Here is a 12674-nt window from a genome sequence, read left to right on the forward strand (position 1 = left end):
ACTACGTTATTTTCTCAGTAACCCAATACTAGAAAAGCGTTACTAGAAGTGTCCATTCCTAGCCTCATTGCTTGCACGATAATCGCCTCGGCCGTTACTCAGTAGCCAGGTTACTGTGTAACCTAATAGGAGAAGGACATTATGAGACTGCCTCAGCTGTTACTGGTAACATGTTATTCCTCCAGTAATAGGTTACCACTGAATAACCCTGTTACTGACACTAATACTGTATGTACCACCCATCTCTAAACCAGAATCGTGTCTTCACCATACATTATTGGATAACTGATATCACCCAGGTGTTTCGGTAGGTCAGCAGTAAACAAGACACAAAAGAGGACACAGCATGGAACCTTGTGAAATACCCAAGGGTCTAGGACCTTCTCTATCCCATTCATGTTTTGTTTTAATTCAACCACCTGTTCTCTTCCTGTAAGGTACTTTCAAAACCGAGATATTTAATTTTGATAATGATTAAATTATTGTCGTGCCGTACTAGATCACGACGGACGTAGGGTACGTTACCAAAGACACTCAAATTACAAGCAAAACATTTATTGAAATTAGCAAACACAAACTCACAATAATTTCATATTAAACTACAATTCATATTTCATATTTTCTATTTTTGTCAAAATACTCAATCCTTGTGTGAAAGTCTACTCATTTAAGTATTTACTGTAAGAGTAGGAGGAATTAGAATCGAGAAATGAAATTTAGATTTAGTTCAATTATAATTTGGAAGGTTTGGATTCTTGGCAAAACGTTAACAAACGGCTAGCGCATAGTTAAGGGAGAGGGGCCACTTACTGTGTATCTCATCGGTCTGTTGAGCATCAGGACCAGGAACAGACTGAGGAAAAATTCTACAACTGAGGAGTCACTGGATTCTCCCTACTCCACTTGATCTAGTTAATTTCTATTCGTTGTTCCATATCTAATAATGACTTCATTACCATAAATGGTATTGCTCTGAAATGGCGAACCAGGATTGGCTCGTTATATGACCTACATCATTGTGCTACTTTTAGTGTATCGCCAGTGATTACGCATTATCGGCTTCCTGTAGGAAACTTCCAATGTCCTATTTCTCATGGGAAAATAGTTTACAGAAATCTAATAAAATAATTAATGAAGATAAGGGTACCATGGTGCTACAGCATCACATTATGACTGAGACAGCCAAAAATTTTGCTTAAATCAAGGAAAATATTTTTAACTGTGCTTCCTTTATCCAAGTGTCAATTATATGTTCTACTAAGTTAGAAAGGACACTTGTAGTTGACTGCCTCGAATAAATAAATCCATGTTGATCTGGTCAAATGTTGTGAATGAGGTGGTCTAGGATTCTGTTCAAGACTATTTTTTTTATTAATTCTGAAAATGGACCTGAAAATGTGTAATTTCATTTTGTTTCCATTTATCAGGGGTATAAACTTAGTTTGTTTTTAGTTTGCTGGGAAATATCCCCTGATACAAAGACATTTATCACATGCATGAGAGGCTCATATACTTCATCAGTGCAAAACACAGCCTGGCACTCACATAATTTATCCCGGGTAAAGAAGTTGATTTTAGTGAAGTTATTATACTGAAAACTTCATTGCGAAGTGGGGCTCCAATTTATGAGGGGTGTTCTATAAAAGACAGCTTCGTCTCGTCTACAATATTTATCTGTCATGCTGACCCAACATTTTCCTTTTTTGACATTCTCTCACTGTTCATGACCACACCATTTGTTATGCAACAGGCTACGCTATTACATTCAAAATATAAAGTCTATAGCTCATTTTATTCTTGAGATGACCTGCAGACAGACAGACATAAAATAAAATTACACATCCCTGGTAGACAAAAAAGAAATTGTGCTAGTTTACCGAAATAGGCTTCAATGAAATTACGCTTAGCTAAATCCTATGGATGGACAAGTACCATCATAGAACTCATTCTTGTCTATGTAGAAATGAAGTTCCATGCAAAATTAAAAGTCTACAGATGAAATCTTTCTCCATACATCTTACAGAATTAGTAATGGTGGGTCATGAGTAGTTGAAAGTAAAATTACCTTGCACCTGGAGTGGTAACGGAACTGTAACGAAAAAAGCAAGGTTCCACTGGAAATGTCACAACGTGAGGGAATACTGGGACAGTAATTGGAACGACGAAATGACTCCAGAGAAGCTTTATTTATTATTACTACTATCTTTCTTCACCTTCCTCCAATCCCAACTTATGGAGATTTTATTTTATACTCGGTAGTCTTAAAATATGTAACAATGTTTTAATATATTAACTGTATTTATTATTATCAATTATCAATAATGTTAATTTAAATCTTAAACTGTATCAAATATTTTTAAGATACCCTATTTGATGTAGTTTAAAATACTGAACCCAAACCGAACAAATTTTGTATTTCGAAAAATTTAATTTCACGTATTTGTAAAAAGTGGTAAAATTCCAACTACTGATTTGGAGCAAATCTGATATATGCAACTAGACGAGGCGTAACAAAATAAATATGATGTTCTGTTGCAACAGAACTGTCAGCTTCTCTATACCTGAAACCAACTTATTACAAAGATTCCGGGACTGAAACATCTTGGCACATCTCTAAACTTGGATTATATCTGTTACTGTATCACTTGTTAAAATGTCATATTATGATCATATCGTTTGTTACATATTTATTTATTCTGTGACTTTCTCGTTGCCACCATCAAACAACAAGGTAAACATGTTCACTAAAGCTCAGCCAAATCCCATGGAGTGACATGCACCATCATTTAACTTGTATGTTGCTTATATAGAAATTAAGTGTCACACAAAATTTCAAATCTATAGGTCAGTTTGTTCTCGAGATATCGTGCAGAAAGACTGATAGAAATAAAAATTTGTTCCTTCCACTTGATTGGTAAGAGTTACTACAAGCTTAATCTAATATTTTTCAAAGTCTGAAAAAAGTATTTAACACCTTCAAATTTCTTAAGAATCCTTTCTTGAAATTTTCCAATGAATAATTTTTGCTGACATGAATTATTTGCCTATCATTGTAATAATCGCCCAGTAATCTGTTAGTAGAATCACCCAGAGAATGAGTAGAATGGTATTACAGTCACCTTTCTCCAGGGTGGCTTCGAACCTTCTCTCATTAAATAGATCAATGTCTTCTCAGGTTATTGGTCTCATTATGGGGCATGGTCACCTGAGGAAGCATCTTCAGAGTCGGCATCCTTCAGGAGGATCCGCTCTGTAGAGTGTGTGATGAGCAGGAGAAAACTGCTGAGCACCTGCTCTTTGATTGCCCCGCAATAGCAAGGGAGCAGTATGCCATCTTTGGTAGTTTGGACAGGGGTGGTGAATTTTCCCAGGAGGACCAGATAGGATGTTTTCGGCGGTTTGTGGAACTGCTGAAATTGTAGACTGGTGGGCCTCATGGTGTGATTCCGGGGTGCGCAAAAAGCCCTTGAGGCTTAAGTGCATGGCAGTAGGCCGCCCCAAGGGAGAAAGAAAAAAATCTGTTAGTGCTCACCATTTAAAAAAATGTTGTGGTTATTTGTAGAGCAACCATACCACAGACTTTTTCGGCTGTACATGAGAGTTGGTTCAGAGGTGAATAGAATGTAAAAGGAAATTAATCTAACAAAAAAACCAATCCATTGTGTAATAACATTGTATAATTTAGCTTCTCTATGTACAGCAAGAGTTATAAGATAAATTACATACAAAACTCATGAAATTATATTAAAAATAAGTAATACTTCTCTACAAGACTGATCTTACAATAACAAAGACCAGAATCATAATTACATTGAGTAACATAGATTTATATTAAAAAAACAACAGACCATTTGATTTTTTTACATCACAAAACATATATACAAATCACTTTTGACTATAACCATATTATGGTATTTTCGTAATGCCTATGCAATACAATCTAAATCAATGATTTTTATTGATTCAAAACAATAATTATCACATGGATCCCACCTACAACTGCTACAGTTCACTTCTGAAAATCTTCACGTGGTAAAATTAAAAAAAAACTGTTAAAATTAATTTTGTAATGCTAAAAAATTAAAATTTACTCAAAAGAACTGACAAGCTGCCATATAAACAGGAGTTAAACAGAAATATATGGGCTGTATGTTATAAAAATAACTAACGAGAAGGGGAGAAAAGTTAGCCTATGTTACACTGAATTGTACTGTACTTACGAGACGAGTGACAAAAATAAATGACTCTCCTAACTACTATGATACACACAGTGCTGGAATATAAAGTATGTACAATGTACTCAACACTATATTAAACATCTCGCAACACCAAAACCTAACAATCAAATAGTTAGTAAACACTATTTTACATTATGTGACACAGCGCCATCTCTCTGCCGTGACAATTGACCGTTTCCGTAACTCCGAGAGAAGTTACAGTCAATGTACAAGACTGTTAGTTTCAAGTTGGAATTATTTAATTTTACTAACGACGCAACATTTGTGAGAAACAACAAACAGTAAATAACTATTTTGAGTCAAGGGAAAGTAAACTCAGTGAAAATATCAGTGATTTGTTTTCTTTCAAAGATAATTGACTATTTTTGAACGGGATGTTCTTAAAGATAATGAGATTCCATGCAACAATTTTGCTAACGTTTAAGTAGGCTACTTTTTGGTTATGTAACTGTGTTTTTATTTGGTTCTCAACCAGTTTAGCTACTAAGAAAAAAGCATTCATATTATTATTTTAACTAGATTTAAAAATTTGTTAAAGATTCTTTTGCGATTATTTTTTGTATTAAAATGGAAAGTAGGTACAAAACACATTTTTAACCGTACAAACTGCTTTGCTTCAGATGTTGCCAACAAAATATTTATGTACAAATTACTATTTCTATGCAGATATTATAGCTATTGCAACACAAGTCTGTTTAATACAATTATCATTAACATGTACTAAAATAAACATGTACTATCTCAGATGTGTAGGTTATTACGTGATCTTGTGCATAATATTAAAAACAGAGTGCTTAATAATTACTGTGAATCAACATTTCATGTAACAATATAAAAATAACATACTATTGCTATCAACAGAAAACATGCTTTGAGTAAAACGTAAAACTTAACAAAATAATTGTTTTTTTTTCCATCTGTTATTATTAAACATAAGTAAAATACCGCTCTTTCCTGACAAAAAGAACCTAATAAAATAATTTGTACATAAATACAACATACAGAAAGAAAGTCAATATTAAATAAATTAAGGTAAATAACTTTCAGTATACATCAAACAAAGTTTACAAATAAATAAAATAATACATACAAACTAGTATATTTAAACATTATAATTATCAACAAGAACATTCACTAATAATAATAACATTTGAACCCTGTAACAGAGACAAAATGCACCTCGACTTGGGATCAACACCACCCATCAATAAGGCCTTGACACCGATTTATGGAAACATCAAAACACTTATTTTTATAAAAAAGTGTTATCACTTTTCATTACGTTATGAAACTTTGGAGATTACATTTTTGAAAATTATTTTGTCGTTAAAAACATTTTAATTTTGTACTATAATTAGTCTGATGATTGGTCCCGAGGTGACTAACGTCTCAGTGTACTGTTGATGAGGTTGCTGTTGATGTATCCGTACGTGTACATGGGGTTCTGCTGTATCGCGGCAGGGTCCTGGGCGTACTGACTCTGAGCCATGTTCATAACACCCATCTGTACGGGGATCTGTCCCTGGTTGATGAAGCCCGCTGTGTTGGTGATGTATCCTGTAACAGTCGCAGGACTCTGCTGTCCCGCCATCCTGTAGCCGTTGAACTGGTACCCCGCCATCAAGTTAGGATTGAGAGTCACGTTGGGGGTGACACCGGTCCGTGAGGAGCTACTGGTAGGAGGCATCTGTACGCTAGACGAGCGACTCGACGATCGACTGCTGGAAGGAGGCATGTTGCTAGGATAGAACTTGTGATAACTAGCCAGGTTGGATTGTTGTAGCATTTGATGGGCGGATGGTGGGGGAGTCATGGTGGGATGGGAACTAGGTGGCGGGGTGAGATTCATGGGTGGGGGAGGTGTCATGTTAGTACAGTGTCCCGGAGGAATCATATCCAATCCATTAGTTAATTGTTGGAGTTTTGCCAGACTGCAGGATGGAGTCCCTTGAGTGGTTTGAGGCACTCCCGAACATGTAGTGGGACTGGGGGTTGGTGTGTGTGAGTGTGCATGCATCCCGGGTTGAATATTCTGTATATAGAAGTTGGTCGGTGCTGATACTGAACAAGACGGAGATGCACCGACTCTTTGATTCGGTGATGGCTGGGATCCAGGTGTCATGCGGTGTTGGATCACTGTCGTCATGGGAACACCCACTGCGTAGGATCCGGTCTGCATCTGGGGTACAAGGCTGTAGTTGGGCTGATGAGTGTGATGGTGGGGGTACTGTTGATGGTGGCGAGAAGACTGCTGGGGTGGTGTGGAGCGGTGTAAAGCTGGGGAGGGGGCAGGGGGTGTGGACCGGTTCCTGGAATGGTGTTGGCTGACGCTCTGAGAGGATTTACTACGGCTACTGGACTGCTTGGTGGAGGCAGTCTGGTACTGCGGCAGCGACGGTGGGCAGTGCTGCGGGGAGGATGTGACGTGATGGTGATGGAAGATCGTGCTCTGCTGTTGAGCACAGTCAGTGTACGCTTGTGATGATGGGGGTCTTGGAGGCTCAGGTGCTCCCACGGATGGAGGCATATCATTAGACGAAATACTTGTAGGGGACTCCAACCCCAGCTGACTGACATCAAGGTCACACTGACCATAGCCATGGAGGGAATGAACTGAATTAGTTGTTGAGTCTGGAGTGTAAACACCCATGCTGGGGATCTCCGGTTGAGGAGGTGTCTGTTTCACAGATCCAGGATTGACAGGCGTAGCAGGTTGTTGTGCTTCTACACTGTGATCTAATCGTGGAGTGGTGTTACCACTTGAATTGTCAACGTCGATTTTTTTGTCTTCGGAATTGGAGTTACGTTCAGAATCATCAATAACTACAATTGGTGGTGGCGATTTGTCAGGAATTTTGTTCAACGATCCAGGTGATGTTTCATACTCTTTATCTGTCTTGCTCTTTTTGTGTTCTTTTTCTTCAATCTTTGGTAAGTATTTATTTTTAATCGAACTTTCTCTTGATGTACTTTCCCCTTTGATGTCCACTTCCATAACAACAGGCTGTTCGTGTTTTTTCTGATGATCCAATTCGTAACTCTTCTTGTGATGGTCATAATCATGACTTTTCTTTTGATACTCAGCATTATAAATCCTCTTCTGGTATTCTTGATCAGCCATTTTCCTCTGGTATTCTTCGTAGCTCCTTTTCTCAAGATCAATTCTCTTCTGGTACTCCTCATTCATCTTCTTCTGATAGTCCAGTTCATAATTCTTTTTCTGATATTCCAAATCAATACTCTTCTTTTGGTACTCAGATTCATACATCCTTTTCTTATCATTTTTCTCTAGCTTTAAATCAGATTCACAGGTAGATTTCTGATGGTTCTCATAGTGCTTGTGGTATCTATCCGTAATGACAGCTTGGTCAACTAATTTCCGTTCAAACTCATGCATAGACTCCTCACCCTGAGTAAGGTCTACCGTAGGTTCTGACTGTGCACTCTTATCCTCCTTAGTTTTCTGCTTAGTGTCTTCTAACTCTTCCGTCAGAACTGGCATGTCTGGTGCTCGATTACTTGGTTCTGGCTTACTTGGCATGTCCATTGGTCGACTGCTTGGTTCTGGTTTCTTTAGCATGTCTGGAATTTGATCTGGTCTTCTTAATAAATCTGGCTCCCGATTTTGTGGTTCTGCTCTCCTCAACAAGTCAGGTGCCTGGTTGTTTGCTTCTTGTCTCCTTGGCATGTCTGGTGGTCTGATACCTGATTCTTGTCTCCTTGGCATGTCTGGTGGTCTGATACCTGATTCTGGTCTCCTCATTTCATCATCTTTATCAACCACTGTTACCTCCTCGTCCTCTACATTGATCTCTCGACTTTGCTCCTCCACAGCAACCAAAGGACTGCTTGTTCTCTCCTTGTTTTCAGACATCTCAGCACTTGCAGGAGGTTGGACTGCTTCTTTATCTTCCACCTGAACAAAAAATGAGTTCAACTATAATAATTTATATTTTAATACATAATACTTTTTAACACTTTTTTTAAACACTAAAAAAATGTTGTATCCATTTTGAAAATATAGTTTCCAAATGTTTTAAGAATCACCATTTTCAGTCTCCTTATAAGGGATATTGATAAAACTATTATTTACGTGTCTGAGGATTGGTTTAAATGTATCAACCTAAAAATAATTTGACCCATGACTAAATCTACTATTTGGTATTTATAAACATTTAAACCTCTATTACCAAAACTAGCATAGCTAACAATCAATTTCTTATTTTTCTGGTGACACGGAAATCTTGGTTGAACGTGTAACGTAAGACATACATGTTCATTAGATTGTTTTACAGTAAGTTATAAAACTAATTTTAAAACACATTGGCTCTCTCCTTTCCATAATGAAAACCTTCAATTAAATTTACTGCCATGGTGATATGAGGGGCTATCATAATAGACTAATCATATTTTATCTTATCAGGAAATAAAAGATAGTTTAAGCTAAAGTTCTTAAATAGAGACTAACCTGAGACTTGGGTTCTGGTGTATCCTGACGAGGGGGTAGTGGTGATGGAGATTTGGGAGGCGGAGGAGACGGAGACTTGGCTTTTGAAGGCTCAGGGGTGTGAGTGGGGGAAGGTTGAGGGGATGGTACAGGCTGGGATTGGGGTGGGGGTGGACTGGACACAGAAATCTCCCTCTCTTGCTCCTCAGAGATGTTTGTCTTGTCTTTTTCTTGCTGGTCAGATGACCCTTCATCTTTGGACTCCGAAAGCTTGCCATCCTCCTCTGTTGCAGGCACAACCGCCACAGGTACCATCTCACTATCAGTTTCATTGTTGACAGATGCCGCATTCTCTGGACTAGATTTTTTCGCTTCTTCCTCTGCAGGAGAGCTCTCCTCATTTTCTTTCCTATCACTACCAACGTCCTCTTCCTTCTGAAATCAAAGTACAAATTTAACAATTGAACAAGAAAATTCTTTTTTTTGGCATTTTACAAATTAATATTATTTTAATTAACATTTACGTAAGAACTGGACATGTCATGATATATTCCTAAACTGATTGAAGCATGACAATTCATGCCTTTTCCTTCCTTCCTGGTCATCAGTCTACCTTCTTCTATTACTTACTCAACATATCTTCTTGTGCAGCTAAGTTTCCTTATACTCTGCACACACATAACCACCTCAATCAATGTTTCCTATTGATCCTTTATTCTTCCCTAACTCTTCTGGTCAATTAATAATTTTCTAAAATAACACAAATACAATAAACGGTGTTTAAGATCTTTCAAACAGTGGTGAAATTCTATTACTCCATCCCGAATGCTGGTGGCTATATTAATCTTTTATCCAGGGCACAATCTCATTTGGGAGGAAGAAGTGGCAGCACTACAGATGTAAACAGTTTCACAATTATAATAAAATAAACAATGGCCCGTAACTTTCAGATTTTACCTATTTTAAAAGCTACACACCTTTGTTCCTATTCTTCAGAAAGTATTTTAAAAAACTTTTGAAATATTTATTCTAAAACTAGCATAATATAACACCTCATTCACTCTAATTTAGCCTACTAATGCATTTTTTTTCTAATCACATTTAAAATTGACCACCATTTAAAACTTGTAGCTGTGTTGAGTTCAGAATTGGTCCAATTAGTCCATGATTTTAATATTTCTATACACACACATATATATATATATATATATATATATATATATATATATATATATATATATATATATATATAAATCTATCTTATTTTTTTATTGGTGAACACAATAGTTCATCAATGACACAAGCAAGACAATAGTAGTCATTAGTAATTGTGTAAAAAGACATCATGAGTCTAAATCTTAAAATTGAGCCAGTACATAATTTCCATACTTGACATGTTTTACACATTGATAACATAATTTTTAATCTTCTTTGTAATTACACAAATAAATCATACAATGGCAAAGTATTTATAATAAAAATACACACATTTATACTGTGATTTTTAACTTATTATTTATTGTTTTAGTTTAATTTAAAATGTTTGGGAACAAGCCCTTACGTTCTTTCGATGGTAAGATCCTACAATCAAATGAACACCTGATTTCTTTTTAATCTGCAGTATTATAATACAAATAATTTTGTACTAAATATTTTTCCAAATTTGTCAAAACATTCATCATCCCTCCCAAGAGGGTTCACTTCTGGCTGGATTATACCTACACTGAATACAACAAAAACCGATCTGTCATTTCCATCTGGGCAACCGCGTTGGTGACCAGGAGTGGCACATCACTAACCGCAAATGTTGAGATATTGGAGTAAAAGTGTGGATCGATTGGTCTGACCTAATGTGGGGGATGACTGTTGGAGTGGGTAGAGCTCCCTTAGCACTAAAGGCTGAGGCTAGCCTGGACATGAGAGAATGTTCTCCCCAACCTGATTTGACAGAAGAAGCTGGAACAGAGCTATCCTCCTCTTTTACCAAAGTGACCAAACTGACTCCTCATGGGATCTTGACAGGAGCAGCCCTTATCACCAACCTTACTAATTCTGAAAATCTTATCACTCCAGAATCAAGCACAATTGCAATGAAAGGTTTCCTCAGCTTCTGTCTAATGTGTGGGGGGGGGGGAGATAAACATTTGTTACAACTTTCTACAAGATTTCTGCCCATGTTTCCGTCACCTGTAGTGAAACACTTGCCACTATCTATCCCAAAATACGATTGCCATAACCTTCATATTGAGATTATCTATTTGGTCCTGATCTCAACAATTCATCATGTACATTTTCTGGTTCTTTCCAAAAACTCTCACCCACTTATCTAGTTTACGTTACTTTTTACTTTGGATCCCATACACTTCACTTATTTGTTAAATTTTGCTGCTGAAACGTTCCTTTCTGTAAAAATGTATCACTAAACGTAGTTCACACTCAGGCTGATAAACATTCTTACCAGACACTGTATGTACTTACCTCCTCACGCTGCAGGTGCGGTGTGGGTGATGGCAGCTTGCGGGGCCGACCTCTCCCTCGCTTTTTGGGTAATCCTTTGCCCTCCTGCGGCAGAGCAGGAGGTGACAGTGGTGGAGGTGATTGTGGGACTCCATTGTGTACTTCTGGCGACAACTGTGGCATACCCTCCAGACTCTCCGCCGGCCTGTACAGAATACATAATCTTATTTGTTAATCCTAGCCATGGGTTACAACTTAATCAAAGCTCATTTATATTTTAGTAAACTAACAAAGAAAAATGTTTTTTGTCACATGAATGATTAAATTAACCCTCCTTGTGGGAGTTATTTCATTCCTTGTGCAGGCCTTTTTTATTGTTTTGAGTCTATTTATAGAATTACAAAGAATAGAAATGTTAATGTACATTGTTTTGTATAAAACTATTTTTAAAAAATGGAACATTTTACAATGTCAAAATGAATTATTTATAAAAACAATACATATTCATTTTAATGTTCGTTTATAAATTCATATAAAAAAATACAAAAAAAGGGAGGATTGATTTGAAATTGAACTAATTTTGAGAATGAAAGAGCTGAGATAGCCATTAGCACATGTAAAGAGTTAAGTAATCAATAACTACAGGTACCTTAATACTATAGTCTGTTAAAAAGAAAAATCACGTTTAAGGAGAAAATATACAAAATAGGACACAAGCTGTTAATATTCTAACCAATCAATCACTTTATTTGTTCCATGCACAATTAAAGCAAAATATGTCAAATAATTTTTAACTTTTTATTGTTAAAAAACTAAACTTTAATAAATTAAATTAACCCATTGCGGATCCTGATTAAATATCTCATCATGAAGTTGCGGGGCGTAGAAGCATGGTGACAAGCTCAATTTACAAAAACCAATCTACTTTTAATTTTACTTCCTAATAGCTATTCCATTGTCTGCATGAGAGCATGTACTAAATCTATTTAACAACTGTCTTTCTTTAGTTTTCACTTACACGTTTGTTAATATTATATACATCACAGTTGTATATGGAAATCCGATCCATTATTTTCGTCAGCAGTTTTTACAATAGCAACCAGTTTCGCATTTTACAATATCAGTTGCAAGTATTATTATGTCCTGTTAATAATAATACTATAAATAGTAATAATAATGTAAACAAAAGACGGTTCAATGCAGCACAGCATTATTGTTCTGCTGCCTACGCATAAATTAATTTACGCTCACTGGGACAAGCGTGATCAAGAAAATCGATCTGCAATGGTTTAAACCACTTTGAACTGATTAAATGTTAGATAATGTACCAGATTATATCACTTACACAAACAATGCTTTAGCAAAATCAAAAGAATAAAAACATTAATTTAAAAAAAAACTCTTTCAACTTTGTTTTTAAAACAACCAGCTCTCCTCAAGTAGATATTTGTAAACTGTGATGCAGTGATGGTGAGGCCCCCTATCACTGACACTAATAAGAATGTGTGTTTGTTTCGAAATGCCCTTGAGTA

General features: G+C 36.5%; 1 protein-coding gene across 4 annotated transcripts in view; it reads right to left on the reverse strand.

The window, feature by feature from the left end:
• Nucleotides 1-3659: 3659 nt before the first annotated feature.
• The window catches only part of LOC124363065 (histone acetyltransferase KAT6A), an 84955-nt gene continuing 75940 nt past the window's right edge, over nucleotides 3660-12674 (reverse strand). For all 4 annotated transcript variants that reach the window (XM_046818149.1, XM_046818146.1, XM_046818147.1 and 1 more), the window contains 3 exons: nucleotides 11164-11347; nucleotides 8707-9120; nucleotides 3660-8154 (listed from right to left, as the gene is read on the reverse strand). In XM_046818149.1, coding sequence (XP_046674105.1) covers nucleotides 5620-8154; nucleotides 8707-9120; nucleotides 11164-11347 — 3133 coding nt within the window. In that variant the 3' untranslated portion in view covers nucleotides 3660-5619. The remainder of the gene's footprint in view (nucleotides 8155-8706; nucleotides 9121-11163; nucleotides 11348-12674) is intronic.

The sequence above is a fragment of the Homalodisca vitripennis genome, chromosome 5 (genome assembly GCF_021130785.1).
Source record: "Homalodisca vitripennis isolate AUS2020 chromosome 5, UT_GWSS_2.1, whole genome shotgun sequence".
NCBI classification, from domain to species: domain Eukaryota; kingdom Metazoa; phylum Arthropoda; class Insecta; order Hemiptera; family Cicadellidae; genus Homalodisca; species Homalodisca vitripennis.